Genomic DNA, 23,301 nt, shown 5'->3' on the forward strand with positions numbered 1-23,301 from the left:
ACCAACCAGGACAGACAAATCCTCGAAAGAGCCCGAGAGAGAGATTGGAAACATGGAAACAAAGATGCGCTGGGAAAGGCCCAGGTGAGGACATCTGGGGGATGCTCCCTCAGGCACCTGACCAGTGCAAGACACCTGCGAGGCGCAACAATGCCCAAAGAGACAACAGAGGGAGCATGGACAGCAAGTTAGTTCATTTCCAGGCACCATATCACTAGAAAGAGGAGGTGTATCAGGCGTGAAATAGTGAAGCCCAATACCTTGGGACTAGCCTGGACAAGAAAGACAGCGGGGAGCGTAGAATGGAGAACAACGCTTCCTGGCTAAGGGGAGAGGGAGCGGATGAGCTATTTGTCCTTTCCCATCTCTGACTTCTGTCACAGAGGACTAAGGTGGGACTCCGTGGCATTATTTATAGAGGCACTTCGTGACCCTAAGTGCGCTGTAAACCAAGGGTGGTCCCAGTCAAAGAAGGTTCAGCCTGAACAGGAGGGTTTTTCCTGCCTTGGGTATGCCAGGAGGACAGGTGCAGAAAACAGAGCGTGGAGCAGGCTAGTTCTGAAGGACAAATGTGCCACTGAGCTCAGGAAAGGCCTTGCTGAAGGAATCAGGAGCTGGTGAGGTGAGCCAGGGAGATTGCCCCTCTCTGGCCCTGGGCGTGAGGAGCTGAGGTAGAACCAAGCCACCAGCTGCATTACACTTTGACACTACACAATCAGTGACTTTTAAAAAGAGAGAGAGTCTAAAGGCTGGCAGATGCTTTGTAAGATTCGCCACAGCGCCCCGCCAAGGTACCTCAGTCCTGACCCACAGCACCCCTGCCTTGTCCAGTCCAGGCCCCTCCATCCTGACCTACAGCACCCCGGCTAGTCTAGTTTTGGTCAGCACCAGGAAAGTCACACTAACATGTCTGGTTGTGAGATGACTGTGCAGTGTGGACAGATGCTGTGAGGATAAAAGTTGGCAGCTGGGAAATACTGTACGTTTATCCACAGACCGATCACGCTCTTGTTTTCACCAAAGATTTCTGTGTTGTTTTTTTCTTGTCCCCCTCCAGCAACGCCTGACAGAAGAGCTACAGACCATGGAGAATGGCTACCATGACAACCCAACTCTGGAGGTGATGGAGACCTCCTCAGAGATGCAGGAGAAGAAGGTGAACCTGAACGGGGAGCTGGGAGACAGCTGGATAGTCCCCATGGACAACCTCACAAAAGAGGAGCTGGAGGGAGAAGAGGACACGCATTTATAAGTGACATAAAACTCTACCAGCAGAACAAAACAAAACAAAACAACCCCAAAACGATCAGAGCCACAAGTGCCGTCGCTTGGAGCATCCTGTGGAGCAAGGAGCCACCCAGGTGCCTGAATGCCCCGTTGAGGCAGGAGACCATGACTGGCGTTTGCTCTGGCCCAAACGTTGTTCAATCAAAACATATTCACAGTCCAGACTAGGTTGTATTTTTGCTTCTATAGCAGGAGAGTGCCGGGATTTAAGCCTTGACTAGAGACAAGAAAGTTCAGCTTCTGGCCATCGTAAAAGGTTAAGAGCTTGAAGGCCTCTTGCAGGGCTTCTCAGTCTTTTCCATACTGGGACCCCTTCCGTCTAGCTGGGATCTAGCACTATGGGAAGGGCAGAGTGGTCATGACACCCCCCACCCCCGGGCTGAGAACCTGGATACAGAATGATCAGAAGCCTCTGGTGCCTAACGGGGTACTCCAGAAACCGTGTTAGCATCACAGCGGATTTGCCTTAGTGAAGGGTGCTGCTCAGGGTAGAAGGGCTGGAGGCAAAGGGCTAGCAACCTACTGTCATAGGTTTTTCTCAGTTCTTCGCTCTGCTGTCATGTGCATCACCTGCTGCCAGTGCCCAGTACATTATGGGGCTCTGCACCCTGTTTGTTCTTCTTCCATCACTGCTCACCGGGAGAATGAGGATCTTTCCCCCACGTAACCTCCACCGTCACCTGCAATACCATAGTCAAACCTCCAGGCTCTGCTCCAATCAAATGAGGGGGCAGTGCCATCTAGTGGTGAGAGTGCAGGGTAGGGGATTTGGGGTCCATTCTGTGTGACCTCAAAGAAGTCACTTAGGTGCTCTGTGCTTTTGTTTTCCCCATTTGTTATGTGCAGAGCAGCGTTATAGAAGTGCCAATTATTAAGCCACAGGAGATAAGGGAAAGAACAGCAACTGCCCTCATCCCAAGCCACGTGATTGCCTGGTCATTTGCCAAGTCTCCCTGGAATCACTATGGAAAATCCTTTGCATTCATCAAAGCTTCCCCTGCCAACACCAGTGATCACTCCTGGGTCCTTAATACTCCCTCTGTCCTCCATGGACCTTCCTGGCCTGCAGTGTGAATTCCACTGACTGACACTGGGGTCCTGTTGAGGGTACACCCTTCCTTCAGGACAGGGGCAATGTTTAAGGCTCCAAGACTGCACTTCTGCTGGGTTTCTTTAGCCAAAACCCAGGGTTGTGAGTTCAATCCTTGAGGGGGCCACTTAGGGATCTGGGGCAAAATCAGTACTTGGTCCTGCTAGTGAAGGCAGGGGGCTGGACTCAATGACCTTTCAAGGTCCCTTCCACCTCTAGGAGATGGGATATCTTCATTCATCATTCACTGTAGGCAGATGTTGGCGTGGGATGTTGCCTTCTCAAGCCATTAAAATGCAGCATTTTTCAGATACCGTAGTGTCCTTACTACAGCGAATAAAATGGAGTTATTTAATTCTGGGCTGGAATCATGTCCATAAACTAACTGAGCAGGAAATACCTGCACTGCCTCTACCATTCAAATGAAATTCCCAAGCCCACTCTTTTAGCTCATAGCCCAAAGGTCATAGAAGTTTAAAGTGTGTAGGAAGCCCACCATGTATTTAGGGAGGGTCCCAGTAGGGGTCCTTAGTGAGATCTGCATTTGAAGCAGGACTAAACTCCCTGTTTCATCATTGCATCCCATGACAAAGTCACTCGAAACGCGCCTTGAAGTTTCTCACTGACGCTAAAAAGGCATCTAACAGCAGGCAAATAGGAAACTGCCACCTTGATTGTCTGGCGTGCAGGTAGACTCAGGAAATGCAGTTCTGACAAGAGTGTGTGAATGCAAAAGAGATTCAAACTCATTATGTGAGGGAAGGGCTGGTGCTGGGGAAAAACTTAGTGAAGTTGCTGCTGTTAACCCAAAAATTCTCTTACACATGTGAAAAATATGTGTCGTGCCAGGACAGGGCTGGCCCCCCTCAGCTCCGATCTTGTGGCATCACACATGCCTTCCCGGGGGGAAAGTGTTAGTAACACCAGCAGCTCTCAGAGCAAATCCAGGCACTGTTAGAGAGAGAGCACGAAATAGCAACAGGCATTTCTAGAAAGAGCCAAACCAATCGTTCCATGGTGAGCAGTAATCGCTTCTCTCGTCAGTTAATCACTGCAGGTTTCCTTTAAGGACATGTGTTGCACTCCTGAGCATCAGTCAGAAACACTGCAAAGGCCCCCAACACAGGATTAGAAGAAAACAGCCCAAGGCTGTTTTACAGCCCGAAACTGACCCGCTGAAACACACTCTAGCAATGCTCCCCGTGCCGTAAGCAGAAGAATGCGTTGGGGCCCAGTGACTGGGAACCTAAAGTCGGTGCCAAAATTAGCACTGGTCTGAGTGACGTTAGCTAGTCCCGCTTCTGGCGGGATTTTGTGCAATCAGATCATTTGAAAGCTCTGCCCAGCTGCAAAGGAAAAGAGAATTCAGCAATCGGGCTAAACAACAGCTGGCTTCATCAGGGGAGGAGCTCGCCCAATGTCATATCCGGATCCAGTTGGCACGGGTCAGTTTCTGCCAGTTCACACACCCAGTTGAAATCAACAGGTTTCAAAATAGGAAAGGCGAATGGAGGTTGCATCAAGCTCTGAAAGAAAAAGCACCTCCTCATGTCGCCACCTTAGTAGGCAAAGAGTCTTGGAAATCACTTATGTATTGATTTGGATTGTGTCAGGCTGGGCCTCTAAACCTGCGAGAGCCTTGAGAGGTATCAGCAAAGGGCGAACTACAGTGAGTCGCACTTAAATTCCAAGGACATCGTTACTGCGAGCAGAGCCTAGCGCAGGGTGACCAGGTGTCCTGATTTTATAGGGACAGTCCCGATTTTTGGGGCTTTTTCTTATGTAGGTATCTATTACCCCCCACCTCCTGTCCCCATTTTTCACAGTCGCTATCTGGTCATGCTAGCCTAGCGTCACTCATGCCAACATAGTACAGCGCTATTCCCCCTCATGGCTGGGCACCGTAGAGCAGTTCTGAAGTGTGGCCCTTGCTTGGGTCATGGGCAGGGATAGACCAGTGGATAAAGTACCAGCAAAAGGAGCAGCATCATTAGCTTGGGGGCAGTAGCCATGTCAAGCCACTGTACCGATTCCAGCCACTAGAGGGGGCATCGCTGCTTTAGCATGAAATACACCAGGAGTGCAGGAAAGAGCCACATTTCATTACAGGAGGTGCTGGGGGCGGGAACAGAAGAGTTCACATTTCTGAGACTTTTTTTTTTTTAAAGTCTTATCTAGAGGTGAGTTTTCAGGGTGTGTTTGTCCCCCCCCCCCCCCTCCCATGACCCAGCATCACCCCAGGCTGGGTTGTCTAAAGCTGAGCAAGTTCCGAATTTCTTCCCAGATTTCTTCTCTATCAAGTCTCCCTCCAGCGCAGTCTTAAGTTTAAGGACCCGCAAAAGGCATCACCGAAGGCAAGAAGCAGAAGTCTGAGCGGGTACAAGAAACAGGGTATTTCCCCATCTGAAACTCGGCTAGGCCCCAATCCTGCCATCTGACCAGCCCTGGCAGACCTTCAAGCCCACCTGGCTGCTCCCTGACGATCCTTGTGTGGCTCAGCGCATAGGGCCAGGGTGCTGGCGCTGAAGAGCCCATGATCTGTTTCAGACACTATGGCAGAGCCCCGATAGCCCTTGGGCTGGCAGAATGGCCGGTTAAATCAAAGGGATTTTTGCCTACATAAGAACGTCAGACCAATGTTTAAAAAAAAAATCACCCGAAGCCCCGACAATTTATTCTTTTCTCTAAAAAGGGCTTGATTTTAGTTAAGCTTCAAATTTAGGTGCTTTTTTTAAAAAAAGGCTTTCACGTTACAAAATGATTACTTCGGTTCTCTCTTTTTAAAGGGACACCATCCACTTTAAAAAAGGCATCACACGTCTGGCCCTAACCATTGTACTCTCCTGTTGCGAGGACCATCTTGTTCATCTTCTGTAATGGAAAGTGATTAGATAATTATTTTTCCTCTGCCTTTTCGGTTTGTTCCCTTAGTTCATGGTCAGGTTCAGTTTCCCGGTGTAACCAGCCTCTCTTGTTTGTGTGGGTCTTTAACACAGCAGCATTTTAAAAGATAGGAACCGGATCGTGAAACCTCAATAGTTTACAGGAAGTCACATGGGCAGGTGTAGTGGTAACAAGTTACTTTACACCTTTTAACAGTAGGCTCAAGTGGACGGTAGCCCTTTAATTTCATTGTTGTGGGGATGTCATGTGCTGGTCTAGGAGAGGCAGAAAATGAAAGTAACCTCCTTAATTCGAAGGCAGTGTGGTCTGAGGACAGGGTATTAAATGCTAGCCCGGGCTCTGCCACCTAGGGCAAAACACTTCAGGGTGAATTTTAAAAGGTATTTAGGCACCTAACGCCCATTGGTTTCAGTTACAAGTGGGAGCTTGTCCGGGATATCAAGAGGGAAGTCTCTGAAGCTTGGGACATGCTTCCTCAGGTAGGGGAAGTACGTAACCCAGGCCTGCTTGATGCGTTCTGTCCACTTCTAGTAGCACCGAGACCATGTAGAGATGGATGAGTCTGCTACAGCCTCAGCTAAGAGGCACATGGCTTTTATCTCGTGCAGTAGAGGCTCATACACTAAGCTTCAGCGGTCCCAGGTTTGATCCTGCCCAGGGTCTGTCAGTGTTACACCTACGTACCTTTAAAAATCTGTCCCTTAATCTCTGTGCGCTCAAAGGGGTAAAGTTTCCAGAAGCAGCACCGAAGTCCCATTTTCAAAAGCAAAAGGCACTTAAGGAGCCTTACTATGAGTGAAAGCCAATGGGCCCGAGGTACTTAAGTGTCTGACGTACAAATATGGGAAAATGTTACCCAAGATCCTGATCTGTGAATCGAGGGGAATATTTTCTCTCTGGTAGAGCGGGTTCAGATTTATGGAGGAAGAGGGCTATGCACGGAGTGTTACGCATTTCCATATCCAGGCTGAGAAAAGTGCAGACCAGGAATGGTGAAAAAGTAACAGACATTTTGGAGTCTCAGGTGTTAATCATCCAAAGTATTCACACAGCTTAAAGGTTTGGGGGAGAGGGAGGGATCTCAACCTGAACAGAGTACCTGGTACAAGGAATTGATAAACTCTCTTATATAAAGTAACCCTTCCCCCTTCTCTCCTACACTGAAAGAGTCTGAAAAGTGTTTAAACCGGTGCATGTTCAATATGTAAATATTACTGCGAGTGGTGTGGCAATGTACTTGGCACTGCTTTGGGGGGGGAAATAAAGGTAAGGTTCAGAGCCCAGTGCTGTGCGAGCAGCCCCACTAAAAGGGCTAGGAGTACTCACACAGGCAAGTACTTCTTCACCTGCATCAGGGGGATGAGAATCTGATCCAAACTAAGGGGGTGAACATTTCAGGCTATAACTTGCCCATGGGACACTGCAGATGACCATTTTTGGTAGGCCCAGAAGACCCTTGCTGTGGTCTAAGGTGAAGTGTGATGGCTAAACCTGACCAACAGTGGCCAAGTGACCGTCTTTGAAGCGTGCTATTGCATTAGAACAAGCAGCTTTGTTTTCATATTTAAACAGGCTGAACCTGCCGTCGTGATGTTACAAAAAGCCTTAAGGAGCTGGTCTCAGCATTTCCAATAACTTTCATAACCATGTTGATTCACAGTTGTTCTAATGGACAACTCATCCATTTGTAAGCTTGCGCATCTGCCCTTTTACATAATGTTGAGTCTCTCTGCTTGTTTGTGCCAAGGAATCTTTAATTGCAGGATATTATCATAAAGGCCTCAATTCAGCAAATCATCCCTATTCAACCAACTTCTACTTTATATATGTTCTTATACCATGCTCATCACCAGAGTATCGGAGTGCCTTCTGCTACGTGACTAACATCTGTCTCGTTCTCTCACCCTAACCACAGGGGAAAGCCACATGTTGAAGCATGCTAGGGTGTTTTTTGTTTTGTTTTTTAAATATACATGTTACTATTTATGTTAGAGGAGGCAAGCTCAAAAATATGTGCCTCGCACTTGGAGCAGAAAGTAGTTCTCAGTTTTAAGCGCATGCTTAAGCCCTATTGAAATCAGGTATATACTTAACTGCATTGCTGAATTGGGTCCAGAGACCTGATATCACAGATTGGAAGAACACGATGCAGGTCCAGGGCCTGACACTGTGAAATTACAGGTCTTATTCAGAGCAAACAACATTGCTCAGCAAGCAGTGACTGAACATTTGAATGGGAATTGTGAAATGTATTTATTTTTTCCATACACCATATTTTTAAACCACAAGAATCTTAAAATATAGATTTTTTTTCCCTCCCACTTTTAAAATCAAGATTTCCTATGAAGAATGGAAAGTGATGCAGAGTAGATCATGTTCTTCAAAGTCCACTAGGAAATAGGAGAACTAGAAAATGCAACTTTGAGCATGTTTGGCCTTAAAACTTCATAGTATAATGTAGCCATAATTGTGTGTTAGACCAAAAAAAAAATGAAAATCCTCCCAAAAACAATAGCTTTAACGTAAAGACACAATCTCTATTTGTACAGAGTTACCTTTACATGTTGGTAAGACAAGTTCTTGCAAGACTTCTATTTTCAGAATCATAGAAGTGTAAATAATGCCTATTTTATGCTCATAGTCATGCCATGGTCCAGCTGACAGTAGGTTTATATTACTGCCACCACAGCAAAAATCATACCCAAAACAGACTGTGGGGAGGGAAAATACAGGTGTAAAGAGGCGATGTTGTTGTTGAATGTTTCCCATGTACACAATGCAGCTATCTTGCGTGCTGTAGAGTGGTATCTCTCAGAGGGACAGGAGTCTGATTTACACTGGAAATTACTGAGCAACTGGATTGTAGAGATTATAATTCTTGCATTTTCCTACAAACTATATTTTGAAGACACCATGTATTTCTGTCAATAAACATTCTTGTGTGTAAAACGGGACTTCGTTTTTGGTTGGGACGAAGGCGGGGGGGACGGGGACTGCTTGCGTTAAAGGGACATGGCCACAAATTAAGCATAAATTGCAAGTGTATTTCCAATATTTAAGATAGCTTTGAGTTGGGATAGCTCAGTGGTTTGAGCATTGGCCTACTAAACCCAGGGTTGTGAGTTCACTCCTTGAGGGGGCCATTAGGGATCTGGGGCAAAAATCTGCCTGGGGATTGGTTCTGCTTTGAGCAGGGGGTTGGACTAGATGATCTCCTGAAGTCCCTTCCAACCCAGATATTCTATGAAAACATCTATAAACATCCCTGCCACAGTGAGTGGCGCCTCCTGCTGGCCACCCTGGGAATTAACGCTTCCAGGCTAGCGCTCTCCCTCCGATGGTATCTTCTCCCCATCCTGCCTTGCTCTGCAGCCCTTGCTCACTCCCAGATCTGCAGTTTCCTCTTTGTGGCTTGGCTCTCCAGCTAGATCACCAAGGTCCTCCCCTTCTGGGGAATTCAAAATCCAGACCTGCTGGCTGGCATCTCCAAGCCCTTGTCACTTCCCAGTGGCTGGGAGGGAAACCCAGACCTGCCCTCTACACTGCGTTCCAGCCCAGGGACCCTATAACAAGCAGCCACAGTCCCTGTACAGTCCTACCTCTTGCTGGTGTTTCCTTGGGCCTTTTCCTGCTTGTATGGCTTTCCCCCTCTGTATTTGTCAGCCTCCAATTCCCTCCACTCAAAGAGTGACTGCAGCCCTTCCCAGCAACAGCCCCCATCAGCGGCCAGCTATCTGGCTTTATGCAGGCCCCGCCGGTTCCTGCACAGGTGAGCCTGTTCCTCTAATTAGGGCTTTCCTCTCAGTGTTTAATCTACGAGGAAAATTGGCCCATCTAGCCTCCATGAACTCCTAATCCTGTGTGGGATGGACACCTCACCAGAATCCCCGTACACTGTCTGAAACCCAGAAACATGCTAGTGGCTGGGCTCACTGTTCCATGGAGGGTGGGAGACGTGTCTCCTGTACATTTCTCTGTTTGCATTCTATCCCACCTATGCATTCCCCCACCTCCCCCCGCAATACTCTGACTGTATATTACTTACAAATACAAAAGCTATGATTGATTGTTAAGCACCAGATGCAGGGCGCACGGACACAGTTAAACACTGATTTCAGTACTCAGGATACCCTTTCAGCTCTCTTTGTGGCACAGAAGAATGCTAGACAGATTTGCCCCAATTCTTTTTGCGGAAACCTGTAATATACATTCAATATGTACCCCCCCCAAAAAATCACAATTTCCATATGCCCCCTCCAAAAGGTGCGTTCAGTTCTTAGGAGAAAATGGAACTGGAATGAACACACAGTAGCCAAACTATCACATCCTGTCTGTATATATATATTTTTATTAAGAAAAAAATGAAAATACATTCTTTCCATATGTACATTACATACAGCGGAATTCTACATTTGTCATTGTTCACCAGCTCACCCATTCATTTATTCACAGAGCAGTGCTTACGTATTTAGCAACCCAGGAATCATAACACTGCCAAGGGCCAGAGAAGGGAAATTAACATTCCAAGCTGAAAAAAAAATCTGAATAGCTGAGGCGATGGGTCAGGAAGAGGTGATAGATGCAGATGGACAATCCTGTCAGTATCTCAGAGCATTAATGTGATTTGTATCCTAAGCGCTCCGTCAGATCTGTATGAGTATTCAGTACAGACCTCTACCTACTCATGAAAATGTCGCTGCAACTCACAGGATGTCTCTCTGCAGGACCCTCGTTGATTCAAACGTTCTCCTGTAACTCACAGTCCAGATCTCCTATGGCAGGGGTTGAAGGTAAGGCAAATGATCAGTGAATGTCCACCTAATGGGACTCAAATGGGCACAAGTATACCTAGGACTGTCCTAGAAATGCAACTAGGCACCATGTCAGAGATCAAAGAGAAATGTAGATGTGCCAAATTCTTGACTAGGGGAAGTTCAGATCTCAAAGCACCATATGGGAGACAGCTTTTGGGGGCTTAATGTGGGTGGAGGGTAAGGAATGAGGTTCTATTTCAAAGACTACTACAACAGTCAAACATAGATTCTCTTTATGTTCAGGCACAACTCCTATTAGCATTAATGGGAACCATGCAATGTAAGATTCAATCCCTTTCCCAGATTATTAGGTCTACAAATCATCAATTAATCAGATGCACAAGTGCTAACAGCTCAGGATAGTGGGATGGAGGATAAAGGCCCTTTGCCCAAATGGTACAAGGGGAAAAGTTTGTGGCAGTGAGCATTAAAATCTCTGCAGTTACTGTCCAAGGTACTGTTAATAACTATACCCTCTCTATATACGTAGGGCTTGGTGCATCTGTCCCACAACTGTTGGGTGTGAAGATTTTAATGACATCCACTGAGACTATCACAGCATAGTCCAAGCAGCCAGTGAACCCAGAGATACAAAACTTGCTCTAGGTGTTTTAAGGTGGGAGGGAAAACATTTACAAAGACCTGATGCCAGGTCACACCTCGAAGTTTGCATGTGTAAAATCCATCTGATAATCATATGCGGAAGTTGCTGGAATGCAATCTCGCAATATCCCACAATGAACTAGAGGGTCCAAGTTAGTAAACTGAATACCCAGCCATCAGGCCATTGATTTAAAGCCAGACTCTGCAAACGGTGCACAGGACTCTTATCAGCTTCACCAGGAACAGTTTGCCAGATTAAGCCCTACAACCAGAGCACAGGGTTGTAGCTGCCTAGAGAATGACACGGGAGGTAAGCAGGGTGCTCACTCTCACCCCCAGGGGGCAACCTTAAGACAATCTTCAACAGACAAGGACAAAAATGAAGACATTAGGTTTTCAATGCTATTCTGCCTTTTAAAATATCCTGGTAATTGAAAGAATCATCAAGTACAGTTACAGGATGGAAAGTGTTAAAAAAATTCCAGCTTCTTACTCAACATAGTTGCTCCCCATGTTTCACCAACTCTCACATGTAGAGTTTAACCAAAACAAAGTAATGAATTCTGTTCACCCCTGCAGCAGAATCAACACCGCTGTGGGAGAGCAAGCTGGCTACTCTCCTGTCTCATGCAGCAGCAAAGCTGACACAGAAATACATATCAGAGGTAGAAAGAACGGCTGGTGTTTAGATCCCAGAATCTCTGCAGTTAGAAGTCATTTTATTCGCTTGTAAATTGAGCAAAGTTTATCAGAGCTGAAGATGAACACTTTTTAAATATCACTTTTCTCTTACAACAGAATTAAGTCGTTTCCCAAAGATTTCGAAGATCACCTTCTCCCCTAAGATCAGATATTCTGTGAAAAGGCAGCTTTAGCACCCTGCCGTGGTTCTGTGTTTCAAGGAAGCGTGCATCAATTGGTTCAATAACTTGAAGAGCGATGTATTAGGTAATTACACTAAATGAATTTTTAAGTCAACATTGAGAAACGTGCCATTTCGTATCTACAAAGCCTGGAACAGTGTAGGTGTGTCAGTGGGAGCTGAGATTTTGGTATAGACCTCTTCTATTTTCAGTTAAAAGTAGTTCACCTAAGTTAGCCCACTTTTTTTTTTTTTTGGTTAAACTTTAAGTAGAAGGAACCTTATAACATCTTCCAGTTGGATCTCCCTTGCTTCCAGTTGTCAGATGTATTTTCTAGGTCGTACTTTTCATCTTCCAAGATGGCCACCCTGGTGGGTTTGTTGATTATTCTGTATTACAACTGCTAGGTCCGAACACGTTCTAAATAGATTTGCTTCTCTCTGCAGCTGGGCACAGCAAGCGGAAAAGCGTTGTCTAACATTATACACCAATGTAATGCTCTTGTGTGGAGAAGAGAGGCAGCAAAGCCTGCCTGAAGTGCAGCCCTGGCATTTGCAAGAGGCTGCTCTTGCACTAATTTCATTTTAAAAAGGGGGCAGGTGGGTGATCTATAAGGAATCTGGATAGTGGGAGGACACACTCTTTCCTAATGGTGCAAATTTACAGACTGGAGGTGGAAAGGGAGGGGAGAGGTTTCGAAAATCTTTGCATATGGAACAGCCCACTTAATGAAGCAGTTTATGAGGCCCACCCTACCTCCTGCCCCTGCTCGGTTTCTCTTCCTATTTGCAACGGGGAAGGAGGGCAGAGGAGACTGCAACTTACAATAAACCCTGAAAGCTGATAATTAACTGTTTTGACTATTAATATCTACATTACACAAGCAGAAGGGTCCCCCTGCCCTCTTCATAATCCCCAATCCATTATTTAGCTTGTTAACTTCAAGACAAGATCTCTGTCCTCATACTTCTGCAAAGGAGCTAGCACACTGCTGATGCAATATCAAATCATACGCCACCCTTGGAATAAGGTCTTATTACAGTCTAGGGCCTCTACGTCCTGACCAGAATGTTGGTTGTTTGGAGGGATGTGAATAGCCAGCTCTCTCCAGTGGTATAAGTGGCAGAACATCACGCTATTGCTGGGGGGGAATCAGCGCGCATGATTTCATGTCCTTTGTTCTTGGGCCAGCAGGCCTTGAGGAGAGTGCGGCTCAGGGCTGGCCCAATCGGTAGCGACTCTATTTTAAGAGTGATGTTGAGGCACTCTGGACAGAAAGGGTCACAATGATGCCCTGATGGAAGGGAATGAAAGTGATCCACCACAGCTTCCATTCAAGAAGAGTCCCCTTCAGTATATCAACATAAGGAAATTAGGCATGCTCTGGACCTTGGTGAAGAATGAATAGTCACAATGGAGAAGAACATGCTAAAGAGTAAAGAACTGGGAAGAAGGCCTGGATGATCAACTGCTGTCCATTGGAATGTGCAAAAAAAAATAGCCACAAAGATTTTCATCTTCCACATGTGTGACTTTAAAAGGTCAACTGTAAAGCAGTTTATCCTGACCTGTGTTCACTTGGTTAATGAATTACGATGCCACACTGATGTTGAATGCTGCTAATTAAATTCAAGCGGCCCTCAAATAGTTAAACTCCAAACCAATCAATGGAATCTCAGCAGGCTTGTTACAAGGAAACAGATGCAGGACTGTTCCCCCTCTTGCTCTCTCCCTCACTGACATGCCAAAGCCTGCTTTGAAAGTTCTCTTCCGCTGATGCAATAGGTGATGGCATGGCCAACACCTAGAAGGAAGGAGCTCACTGGGGTTCCAGGTGTTAACTTCAGAAACAGAACCCCAAACTCAGTCACTGCAGGTAGAGAGAGCTTGGAGTTCACCTTCACGTAGAAACTGGCCCAGTTTAGGACTTAAAAGTAAAATGAACTTAAAACTAAAGGAGGTCACATCAGTGCAAATGTTTACATTTATTTTTTTAATCACAGTGTTTGTGAAAGGTGCTGTACTGGCAACCCTGGAAATTTAAGTCCTCAAGTTAACCTCAGGCACAACATAGGCAACAGTAATACAAGGTCCCTGCACACTACTCACTATTGGAAAGTCACAGCCCTGTTCTGGAGGCCTAGGGGTGTAACCCCAGGCATACGTGGGTAACCCAGGCTTCCTCTCCATTCAATCCTTTGCCCCTCTGCTGAGAATGTCAACACAAACCATCTGAACTAACTGGAGTAATTTGTATTGGGGTCACTTGAGACGGTAGTGAGGACTTCATTAGATGGTACCAGAACCATTCTCTGCTGGATTTCAATCAGTGTCCTAGAGGTGAAAGAGCCACACAGTGTTCTATAGGTCGTTTTAACAGTTTCCCCAAGTTATCTTTTTTGGATCATCAGAACACAGGTGGTTTCCAGAGAGCAAAAATCTTGCATAAAAATTCTGATTACCACAACCTGAAAGTTTTTAACGCAACCCTCTCATGACAGTATAGTGATTAAACACACACTGTGCCCATGTTAATAAATATTAAAGAACTCCTCACTGTAATATGGTGCTACTACACAGTTACACTAATCTAATGCACCAATATTCACAGCTGTGGCATAAGCTACAGCACTGTCAAAACTACAGCCAATAGAAACAAGTCATGCACTTCCACTTAGTTTCCCCTCCACTTCTCTTGGGCATGAGGCCTCTCTCTAGTTCATCACACATGAAAAATAGTTTTGTCAACTGGTCTAATTCTCCATGGACTAAAGAATGGACTGAAAGGCAGTGTGTCTGGTGGATGGAGCACCGAACTAGAACTCAGGAGACCTGGGTTCTATTCCCAGGTAGGCCTCTGGCTCGGCCTTGGGCAAGTTGCCTTCCCTATAAAGCACTTTTGAGATCTACCTCTGAAAAGCATTATGTAAGAACTATTATTATTACCGAGACTGATTTGAAATAAAGGCCATTCCTCAGACTGATTAAATGTAGTGTTTTCCCATGATTATACTAAAGCAGGCAGCTTCCACTAACTGCTACTTTGCAGCAAGACAAGTGACTTGAGCATTTCAGAATCCAGACCCGTTTTTGCTGTTAAGTACTTATCTATATAGTGGCCAAACCTGTACCCCAAATCTGAACCACCCATGAACTACGGGGCACGGATTCAAAATTTGTACCTGAGCCTGGAGTCACATTGTGTCAACACAGATACTTCTCCACTCTCAACTACATTGCCACCTGGTACCTCTGTAACCGATCATTTCGGCATTTTCCAACAAGAAGAGATGTATTATCTTATAACAGTATTACACAAGCCAAGAGAGACAGGAGAGTTAAAATGTTATTCTGTGCAGAGTTAAATATACTAAGCAAACTGCATTAAATAAGACCTCTAGAGCAACGTGACTCTCCTTCCCAATTCAGGTCCTATCGTGACATGTAGGATTATAAATAATTCTCTTGGCATGTTCTTGCATCATCTGTAATGATGACTGAATCCTCACATTATTTTCCTCTTTTAATACTTGCGGAGTTACTCAATATGATTTTTGTGGATTTTATGCACTTGATGGTTTAATTGTTACAAATGAGCTATATATGAGAGAGGTCAGACTTCTGAAAAACTACACTAACCTATCACATCCCACCCTTTCTCAGCCTCCCAAGCCCCCAAAGGGAACCCCCCTCTGTAAGGGCTTGTCTACCTGGGGAAGTTGACTGGAATAAACCCCCACGTGGATACTATTCTGGAATAAAACTTCCCTACCCGGCCCTCCATACAGTTCGCAACCCCGATGTGGTCCTTGGGCCAAAAAAAAAAGTTTGCTCACCCCTGCCTTAGAGGCTAACAAATTTATTTGGGCATAAGCTTTCGTGGGCTAGAACCCACTTCATCAGATGCATGGAGTAGAAAATACAGGAGCAGGTATAAATACAAAAAAAGATGGGAGTTGCCTTACCAAGTGTGAGGTCAGTCTAACGAGACAATTCAATTAACAGTAGGATACCAAGGGAGGAAAAATAACTTTTGTAGTGGTAATGAGAGTGGGTTCACACCCCTGAGGGATAGAACTTACGTCGACTTAAACGGTAGCGTAGACAAGCCCTTAGTTGCTTATTCCTGCCTTTCCTCTCTACTCCTAAACCAGTGTTCAGTCTGTGACAGCTTCACCTCCTTCCACCCCATAGTTATCAAGATTCCTTAGCAGCCTCTTGAAAGATTTTTTTTATAGTGTCTTTTGAAGTCCAGATGCAATTATATCCTCCAGGTCTCTCTTGTCTGCTATTTTAAACTCCATGCCCCTGAAGGAGCAATCGTCTTGGCTTAATTCAACCCCACTCCACCACGTCTCAATCTCCCCCCACCTACATCTTGCCTCTGCTTCTCCCCAGTCAAGAATAGATGTAGTCTTTGGAGATGACCAGGGCTCAAACTGATGGGAGGAATTTGCTGTAGAGCAGTGTCAGGAATTCCCATGTCCCAACACCATAGAGGTGAGAACGCCATCTCTTTTACAGGGTATCCCTCATGGCAGCACACAGCGCTTCCCCTAGGCCACAGGGCTGGCTTTTTTGGATGCAAAGAAAAAGGCAACAATACAGTAGCTGGGATTTGATTCCAAACTGTGTAAATTAAGGGGTGCTGACCTCAGAATAGTAAAGGAAGTTGAACTACCTATTTTGCTCTTTCCCATTTATGCTGACGTAACTTTTCCCACTACACTCAGCTACCCTCAACAATAAAATTGGACTTGGCCATGGAGTATGCACTTTCACATATCAATTAGGTTAACTTTCTGATGCTCCTGCACCGATGCAATGGGTATTTGTTTCCCACCTTACTCGGGTAGTGGGGAGGCATTCAACTAAAAAACATTTGCGCTATAACTCCATCAAAAGTGTATTAATATGAGGATCTGTACATTTCTCATCACACAGCAGTTTTGTTTTATGTAGAAGCTTTTTGACTGTGTCCCTTTAAATTACTGTAATCTGCTCAGGTTACACAAGCAGTTTATTCCCTTACACCAAGTCACCTGGTCTAAATTCCTTCGCCAACACCTACTCCCAACTCACTAAAAGGTAAAGCATTTCTCAACACTGCGAAATTCTACTTGCCCAGTCATCAAGATAAGGCCTGGGGCAGATTACCTAGCACAGGCGTGCAGTATATTTCATGACAATTTTGCTGATGGGAGAAAACTCTCCCATCAATTACTCCAGGCCCTGTTAGTGGTGGTAGAAGCTCTTCCACTGACATGACAATGTCCACACCAGCACTTAGGTTGATGTAATTTACATTGCTCAGGGGGGTGGCTTACTCACATCCCTGAGTGACAACTTATACCAGCTTAAGTTGTACTGTGTACATAGCCTTTGTCTCTAATCACCTCTGAGTGGAGTTTACACTGGTGCCTGTTTTGTAATGCTTTATCATCTGTGTGGTACTCTAACCCAAACGATAGCAGGCTATAGCAAATTTATGACTCGTTTTATACTCCCCATCTCACAAGAGAAATAACTATCGAAGGAAAAAACGTTAAGTCAGACGCAACCTACTACACTGGATATAGAATTCATCCATGAGCCATGTATGACTTCCTGATTTTTGTTCCTAGAAGAAACAGGTGAAAAAAAGAAAACTCTCAATATACCAAGTCTGTTTCCTCCAGCAACTGGTTTTATAAAGTACATTTTTACACACGGGATTACAAATCTTTTTAGCTTCTGGGAAGAAGAAAGGAAAAGCAATGAACATAAGAGATGTGACAATATCTCCCATCCAGAGATCATGGATTCTTCACTGCTATTCATTCTTAGGAACAGAGCTATGCAAACTTAGCGATGAATTACACTCCGCTCACCAGTTTTCACATTACTGATGTCTCTGGCAAGAAAGATGGTTTCCTCAAGCAACTCCATGCTCAGGGAAAAGAATGCCTACATTGGATGCCATCTCTGTGTCATAGTCAAAACTATTCTCAAAGAAAGAAATCAGTGCAGAGGCTTTTCTATAGTACATCATCAGGCAGATCTACCTACAGTCTGAACTCCAGGGTCTGTTTGCAAACCCTTTGCAACTGCGTCTGCACCCACCGATTTTTCAAAACAAATGCTTCAACGTGGTTTTGAAAACAATTCCATACACAGTACCTGTGGCCTTACTCATAAGTTAACCTGCAATTTACACATACACGCAAAATTATAGGCAACCTAACAGATCAGTATTTATTTAAATTTCTACTGTTTCCATCTAAACACTACATATATGGGGTACTGTGCATGGGAGCAAAAGGCAGAATAAGCATATCTTCTGATTACAAGGAATGACCACCCTTCACTCTGATCAGCAAGAAAAAAGGGTTTGGATTATGACCAACTATATGTCAAAACTCTCTCAGCAAGCATCAGGATGTAGCTAGTTTGAATAGTTACCGCCCTGCAGACAGGTGTAGACAACATTCACGTCTCACCACTGTAGGAATGCTGCCACTGAGACCTCTCACAACAGATAAGAGTCAAATGGAATATTGGTCAATTTGATTTCTTTAAAAAAAATTAACCCAAAATCTTCCTTTTGTCCCTTGCATTTATATGCCTCATGCAAAATGTGTGTAAACATTTTACAATGGTACTTTTACCTGAAGATACCATTTTTGAAAGAATCCAAAAGATACAGATTTATCTAAAAACACACAACAAACATGGACATCTATGGATTTCTGCCTTCTGACCCACTGGCAAGTGGGGTGATACAGAGATTGTTTCCACTCCCCCAAGTTCATGACCCATGTCTAAGATTATACATTCAACATTGGATTCAGTTTTGGCAATTTGCAGTAGGTAAAGGGCCTTGTTTTCTGTGGAAGATTTATACACAGCTTCTCAGGAACATTACGATAAAACAAGCTTCGTGTGAACAAAAACTTACCTACCGAACACCATCCCAAAGACAAACATTCTGAAGACCAATATCAGTAGACATTGGCTCAGTGTCTCTCGAAGTCTCTACTAGTTAGAAAGCACTGGGAATAGCAGACATTTAAATTATCGCTTCTGATTCTTCAAATTGTTGGTACAAAATTTTTTGCCTTATAAATCGCTACAAATAAGCCAGCTATATGTTAAAACAGTCTTTGTTTTACAGACTTCAGTTGGTAGAAAGTGCTCACTTAAGCAAATGGGACAATGCTTACTTTAGAATGCCCAATTTACATTTCCATGTAATGAAGTGGCCTTCAGTTGCAATGTGGATCATATGTGGTAGTAAATTTACAAAGTAGAGATCATGTATACTACATGTTCTTTCATGTGCTCCACACGAGGAAGCAGGCTCGGTGTTAAAGTGTTTTGAGGCACTATGTAATCGGCAGGATCAAGTACCGAGATGGTACCAAGTAAAGCATGTGTTTACACTTATGCGGTTATCCAGTGAGTGCACTATATAACAAAATGTCTTCTAAAATGACCTTTCCAAGCAAGGTGGAGGATCTCTTCTGTTTGGACATTTGTATTTCCATAATGCTTGGAACTAATAAGTTCCTGGAATGACACTCACAGCTTAAGCCCATGCATAATACAACCCCAAAACCTAATATCACAACTGTACTTTAACAGGCTATTACAGGAATTTCTGTACATTCTCAGGAAACTGAATACGTTTTTTTACACTATCTATTTTTTATCAGCTATACAAGAGATGCAGAGTATACTATGGCAAAGCACCAATCATATAATTAGGATGACTAACCTTAAAGAGGGCAGGGAAGTAGTGGATACCCTTGAGCAAATCCATAGGAAATACTCACTTTGGATAAACCTATCTGGCCACAGGGTGCCTCAATTGCTTCACAAATATACAGCTGCAAATGCATTTGCTGTGTCAGGTTGTACATCAAGCAGTTCTTAAAAAGGACAGGAGCAGTGGAAATGGCAGCTGGTTAATCACCAGCTGGAAGCAATAAAGTGCACACAGACTGGTGGTGGTGGGGAGAATTGGTAAACTTGTCTGTGTACACAGCAAAGGTGTGTCAATATTTGATATTCCTGAAGTACTCCCATTAGCTTGGGATAAGAGACCGGATTGTCAGTCATTGTGTAGGAAGTACTAAGCTAGCGAATTTAACTTTCTGCACTTGCAGGCATCCACAACCTCCCCACCTGCCCCTAGCACACAGCAGGCTTAAGCCCATGACTGAACATTTGCCGTTATGTGTCTGTCTATATATATATATATATATCAGAGATAAACTTTAAAATTGAGAATTTTACTCCCAGTAGTTTTCAGCAAAATCACACATACACACACGCTAGCCAATTATGTTTGCAAATCTCTTATCAGATCACACGGAGATCATGCTTTACTTCACTTCAATAAGTGAATATGTTGTCACTTAATCACAGCTTGATTTGCAAGATATGCTTCTCAGTGAGGTTACGACCCCAAAAATTTGGTGTTTTTTATTAGACCCTCCACTAAATCTACTGTTGGTTACTTTTAATATAATTGCTTCACTTTGGTTCAACTTTATTTAAATAAAAATAAAAGTTAAAAGGTAACATGGGGGGAAAAAACCCACCAGCTAGAAAAATGAAAATTAGAAGAGTAAATGCTTTGGGGTAAACTGCTTAGAAAGATTTGGAGGGGGGGGACGACGACAAAAAAAACACCCAAAAAAAACAAGAATCACCCGCTTGATGTTGTGAGCAAGTTTGTTTCTGTGAACAGAATGCATAATCATAGTCCCAAGATAAACAGCACACAGCATTGTAAATCTCAGTACTTGAGGACTGAAAAATTTAGTTTAGTTACAGAACAGCAGTGCTATGGCACAATGCTAATGGAAGCAACAAAATTAACCTAGCCATTACCTAGCAAAGAACCAGAAGGTTTCAACATGCAGTAAAAAAAACAAAAACAAAAAACTGTGGCATGGCACTTTTTCATGTTACTGGAGAAATTTTTTTTTTTTTGGACATTGTTCCTTTGAAACATTTAACCAGATTGTATTTGCTAAACTGTGTTTTCCATTGATTTTTTTGATTTGCTACCTGTTAACTACATTAACTTACTTGCCCAACAATAAGTTAGTGGTAACTTAAAAAAAAACAACCCTACATCTATAATCCTTTTGGGGGGGGGGGGGAAGGGAGGGGGGAGTCAAGTCTAATCACGTAGTTTTTAAAGCAAATCCAGCCTCTAATGTACTGTTAATTTCTGGGTGTTTAATAGCTTAATAAGCTAAATATTATTACAACTTTAGCATCATGATTTCCAATGTACTGAAACTGGAAACAAAATGTGAGGAAGAAAGGGACTAACTGAATGAAAGCACAAGAATACTAGAACTATGAAAAAAATATTCTTCACTGTCATTTCTTTTCATTTAAAAAAAGTCTAATCCATCATCCCTGCACACAGAATACTTCCAGTAAATTCAGAGAAAAAAGTTACTCAGACACAGGAAATTCAGGATTCATGTCCTCTGGGCTGTTGGCCCTCTAGACATGAATCTCTACAGTCTTTATATAATTTATCAACCAGTTTGAACTGCATGCTTTCTGGCACTGAATTTAAGTATATGCTAACACTAGGTGCATGTGTCCTTCATTATACTTTATGGACACAGTACAGCTCCAAGCCCTTTGGCCTACATACAAAGAACGTTTTCTGCAAGGGAGAAAATAAAGTCCACTTTCTGGACATATGCATTCAGCTTATTTTAATAAATCCACCCTTTAAACGAGGGGAGAGGCCTTTGTGCACAGAATAATTCTAAGATGCACTTAAATGAGCTGTGCTACATAGGACAAAGACAAAACACAAGCTGTTGCGAACAATCCTCATTAAATTTCACATTCACACACAAATATACGCACAGAGCCAACATGTACGTAAACCCAGACGTGCTGCTTTGGAAAACTGCATCCAGACTGAAGTGCTGTAGAGGTGCAGCGTGTGCCTGGGGGATGTGGAAGACCCAATTCTGTAGAACTCTACAAGGACTTGCAAAGTTTGTCATGAAAACAGCACAGGAGAGGCACAGACATAAAACCATCCCTGAAGAAATGCTTGTACCAGCACCTCCTGCACTCTATTTTCAAAGGTCTCTCTGAGGTTCAAACTTGACTGCCAGCTTTATGTAGAAGGCTTCAGAGAATGGAAGCCAGGCATTTACAGTAGCACCAGCTAAATATTTATGTTCACACTCTATAGCAAATCCAATTACACGCTAGTGTTAGTCAGTTTCTCAGACTATAAGAGGGTGGCAAATTTGAGACATATCCTCCTTCACACTGCACATTACAATTACAGGACTCAAGTCAATAAAGACACACATTACCTTAATGTACAGCAGTGTCCTGCTGCCAAGCTACACAACTGCTGTGAATAAAGCCAGTAGGGCAAAGCAAATGTCATGACTAGTTACAATCAAGCAAGAGGCATTTTAAAAAAAAAAAAAGTAAAACCATCTTCAGTTTCAAGGAGACTGAAATATCTCAGCATTTCCCCTAAATGCAAAAAGGATGACTGCATGATTGATTTCTTCTTCTTACATTTGCTAACTCTTAAATCAAAATCAGAAAATATATATATATTATATATATATTTTTATGTCAGTTACATTTTATTAGCCTAATTCAACAAGGGGAAAAACCTCAGGTATTCATTATACAAGTATAAAGCCCCATTCAAAGACCCAGGGGTCACTATATACTGCACACAGCAGTCAATCAATGCAGTAAAAAAAAATTAAAATACTGAAAATGGATGCTTTTTTCTTCTTTCACATGTCCAGTGATTTTTCTGTCACAGTGTGATGAGGTCTACCAGGTTGCCTTTTGGAGGAGTCATGTTGTCAGGAAAGAAATTTACTAACGTATCAAAGAGCTGAGTTCTTTGCGCATAGGTATGGTCAACATCCGAAAATCCTGGGGGAGTGAGAAAGACAGGAAAAAATAAGTCAAATTTAAAACATGAAATAAATTAAGCAATGAAATATGCCAAATATATACATTTTAAAGGAATGCGGAATATGTGCAATTCTCTCCTCATCCTCCTTTACACCTCACTGCACTGGCTGTACACCTCACTGCACTGGCTGTGACCAAAAGTCTTTCCCAACCTTGCGTCACACATCAGCATTAACAGTCCAGGCTGTTCATTCAGCCCTGCTATCCACTGCCACGAGTCTATCCATTATACATACTCTAAACCAGCCTGGAGTTGGTCTGTCTCACATTCAAGCCAACATCACTCAAGGGCAATGGATTTATATGTAGGGCCCTATCAAATTCACGGACCGTGAAATCTGGTCTTGTGTGTGCTTTTATCCTATGCTATACAGATTTCATGGGAGAGACCAGCATTTCTCAAATTGGGGTTCCTAACCCAAATGAGAGTTACAGGGGGGGTGTCACAAGGTTATTTTAGGGGGGTTGCTGTGTTGCCACCCTTACTTCTGTGCTGCCTTCAGAGTTGGGCGGCCAGAGAGCAGCAGTCACTGACTGAGGGCACAGCTCTGCAAGCAACAGCGCAGAAATAAGGGTGGTAATACAATACCAGGCCATCTTTACTTCTGCACTGCTGCTGGCGGTGGCTCTGCCTTCAGAGCTGGGCTCCCAGCCAGCAGCCACTGTTCTCCAGCTGTCCAGCTCTGAAGGCAGTGCCGCCACCAGCAGCAGCGCAGAAGTAAGGGTAGCAGTACTACCCTCCCCACGATAACCTTGCGAC

At 43.9% G+C, this 23,301-nt stretch overlaps 2 protein-coding genes across 5 annotated transcripts in view; one reads left to right on the forward strand and one right to left on the reverse strand.

Moving 5' to 3' along the window:
- PODXL (podocalyxin like) overlaps positions 1-8,230 on the forward strand; it is a 93,196-nt gene extending 84,966 nt beyond the window's left edge. Inside the window, exon 8 of the mRNA XM_065552938.1 lies at positions 1,058-8,230. Within this exon, the coding sequence (XP_065409010.1) occupies positions 1,058-1,252 (195 nt within the window). The 3' untranslated portion in view covers positions 1,253-8,230. The remainder of the gene's footprint in view (positions 1-1,057) is intronic.
- The window catches only part of MKLN1 (muskelin 1), a 194,541-nt gene continuing 177,970 nt past the window's right edge, over positions 6,731-23,301 (reverse strand). For all 4 annotated transcript variants that reach the window (XM_008169562.4, XM_065552932.1, XM_008169563.4 and 1 more), the window contains one exon: positions 6,731-22,499. In XM_008169562.4, the coding sequence (XP_008167784.1) occupies positions 22,378-22,499 (122 nt within the window). In that variant the 3' untranslated portion in view covers positions 6,731-22,377. The remainder of the gene's footprint in view (positions 22,500-23,301) is intronic.

This window comes from Chrysemys picta, chromosome 1 (genome assembly GCF_011386835.1).
Source record: "Chrysemys picta bellii isolate R12L10 chromosome 1, ASM1138683v2, whole genome shotgun sequence".
Lineage (NCBI taxonomy): Eukaryota > Metazoa > Chordata > Testudines > Emydidae > Chrysemys > Chrysemys picta.